The 3,075-nt window shown below is 49.9% G+C and overlaps 1 protein-coding gene across 1 annotated transcript; it reads right to left on the reverse strand.

The window, feature by feature from the left end:
• Positions 1–201: 201 nt before the first annotated feature.
• LOC144095636 (uncharacterized) lies at positions 202–1,143 on the reverse strand. The gene has a single exon (XM_077629307.1). The coding sequence runs from the start codon at positions 1,141–1,143 to the stop codon at positions 202–204; it is 942 nt and encodes a 313-aa protein (XP_077485433.1).
• Positions 1,144–3,075: the final 1,932 nt, after the last annotated feature.

Raw genomic sequence — 3,075 nt, forward strand, 5'->3', positions numbered from 1 at the left:
TTCCATTCACTACAAGATCTCGGATGTAGGGCTCTAGAAGCTTCAAATTTTCCTCGTTGCTGTCCACTGACAAGCAAACAACTTTTGGGTTTTTGCACACCGCCGCCATATGTCCCGACTTTTGGCAGTTATGGCACACCGGCGCCCGTCTCTTTTCAAATGCTTTCTTTTGGCGCTCTTCTGCTTCAGGTGCTTCCTCTTTTATCCCCGCGCCCTTTCGGAAGATTCTACACTCCGTGCCTGCTCCTTCACTTTAAAAAGTTGCCCCCTCTCTCCAGATGCTCTCCTGTTCTGGTATTCTTTCTTGGGGCTTTCCTTTCTGTCGAGTGCACGGCGTGAGACGAACTCTTCTGCCAGGTCAGCTGCCTTCGAGACAGTCGTAACGTCTTGCCTGTCTTGCACCCAGTGCCTTATGTCTTCAGGCAACCGACGGTAGAACTGCTCGAGGCCGAAACATTGCATCATTTTCTCGCTTTCGTCATACGCCTTAGCTTCTTTTAGCCATTCTCCCAGGTTAGCCATCAGCTTGTACGCGAAGTCTGGGTATGACTCATCCCTCTGCTTCTCGGCGTTGCGAAATTTTTGACGGAATGCCTCAGCTGACATTCTGTACTTTTTCAGCAGACTAGACTTCACTTTGTCGTAGTTGTCTGAATCTTCCTTACACAAGCGGGCAATCACATTGGCAGCCTCACCTGACAATAGAGTCAGCAAGCACTGTGGCCACGTTGCCCTGGTAAACCCTGCCTTCTCGCACGTGCGCTCGAAGTTTACCAAAAACGGACCTATGTCCTCTCCTTTCCTATAAGGTTGCATGAGGTCTTTCATTCTGACCGACTTGGGCTCTCCTAGGCTAGGTGATATGCTCTCACCGCTTTCGTTTCGAGCCTTTAGCACCTCCAGTTCAAGACGCTTAAGCTCAAGCGTTTTCTCTAAGCGTTTATCATTTCTCTGTTCTGCTTCCCGCTCTGATTTCTCTCTTTCCGCAATTAGCTCCAGACATTCTGAGAGCTCATCGTCGTCTGTCTCAAGTGCCTCGATAGCCACGATGATGGCTGGCTTTCTTGTTTGGTCCCGAACATCCAAACCCAAATTTTTGGCCAACTCCAGCAAAAGCGGCTTTTTTAATGCTTTCAGATCCATGGCTGCCTCTAGAGCTGCAAGATTTTCACTTTACCAGGAAATATTTCAACTTCCTTTGAAACAACATGTCAAAGATAGCCACAATATACAAAACCTTTGTAAGCTAACTAAGTACAAAGCCTGGTGAAACCTCACTGAAGAAAATCCCAGCACTCACTGAACTGTGCAACCATGATCCCAGCGGAGTCGATCCCACCGCTGCCACCAGTTGTTGCGTTGTGTCTGCTCCGTTAGCGGACCCAACGGGTAGCGATGAGCCGATCGTCAGAAGTCGGGCAGCAGGCACTCGGGCATCGCGTTTGACGACAATGCAGAGACGAGTCGAGCAATAGAGAAAACTAACAGAGATTTATTTACATGGTGATCGAAGTGATTTCGGTCCCACAATGAGCACTGCGGCTCGTTTTTAAAGGGTCCCGTGTCCCCAGGTCCCTAGTTGGGGAACTTGGTTTAATGAAAAGCGTCCAATCACTACCCTTTTGGGTCACGTGCACTTTCTTCGGGAACCACCCACCGAGACGTCCCCGACACACCCTCGCCACTTCCGGCGCCTGGCCGTTCCTGCAGCAGCGATGACAAACACGAAAGGCGACCCAGGTGGAAGGAGCGAAAACAAGGCACAAGTCGAAGCAGCACTTGCGAACAGAGTTCCGCACAAGGGAAGAGGAGGCGTCTTCAGAACCGCTGGTACACAGGTGGTGGGGCTCGCTGTAAACAACAGCAGCCGCGTCCGCCGCCGCGCACGGGCCACCCAACAGGACACCCAGACACACTCTCGCCGCCTCCGGCAACTGGTTGCAATGGGCTTTGCCACTTAGCGCACGACCCTCTCGGCGCCGCTCTCCCTATGCACACAATTGAAAACATACGCGCGCCGTGAACCCGAGGAAGCCGCTTCGAGCAGTTTGGCCAGACCAGCGGATGTCCGTCCGAAACCCACTGTCCCGAGGCTCGGGATATTTCGAAACGTAACACCATGTAGTCCGTCTGAAGCCGTATTATGCGCGCTAAAGGCCGCTGCATTTCCATGCTCTATTTTCGCAAGATCCGTTTTTTTCCCTTACTAGTCGCATTATTTGTTTTAATGCATCGGGTCGATGCTTCTTTGAGAGGGGAGTAATGCCGCCAATATTTGCAGTGTTTGTTCGTTTTTCAAATCTGCCGCGACACCACCTTATCGGTTTGTTTGCGACGCAAGACGCGACTAGATTTATCTCGATTGATCGCAGCCAGGCAAAGCTGATTCTACGTTGTTCCGGAATGTTCCAGTAACTTTGCGCCCTTTATCTCGAATGTTCGCTATCAGCTTTAAATTGAGCATGGCCGACAGCGGCGGGCATTCTGTTCGACGACCGCCGAGCACGCTTGTCGCTTCGCCGCCGCCGAGTGATTCAGTCTATTTTGGGTGCAAGTCAGCCCAATAAACAGTTCTTTTAGAAGATCCTTTCGTCCGTCTTCATCGCTGCTTCGACTGCCGTCACCACTACTTGACAATATCTTAGATCCAACCTTAGCCACATGTATCAGCTAGGCAAATTTCACCACGTTGCTTAGAAATAGGTGCATACGAACTGTTCTTAGGATTGAATGACTAAGAACTAAATAAGGGCAATGGTGATTTTGTGTATTTTTGCAATAGTCTGTATGAAAGGAAATCGAATGCACGTTTCAATGACGTAGGTCCTGAAACGTGCATTAAGCTTTTAAGGGCGTGAATGCTTTCTGTTAAAAAATGAATATGCTCAACTAGTCACCACGCGTATATCCCACGCGTACACGGAGTCTTCGCCGTACCTCGAAACGGAATGCCCTCATTCGTGCAACAGAGAGAAGGTACTGTGTGGAAGGTTTTGGAAGAACACCCTCAACAGTGCTGGCAATATTTGCGCATTTCACGTTTTCAAACAGAGTAAGACATTAACCATATGTCCA

This window comes from Amblyomma americanum, chromosome 6 (assembly GCF_052857255.1).
Source record: "Amblyomma americanum isolate KBUSLIRL-KWMA chromosome 6, ASM5285725v1, whole genome shotgun sequence".
Classification (NCBI taxonomy): domain Eukaryota; kingdom Metazoa; phylum Arthropoda; class Arachnida; order Ixodida; family Ixodidae; genus Amblyomma; species Amblyomma americanum.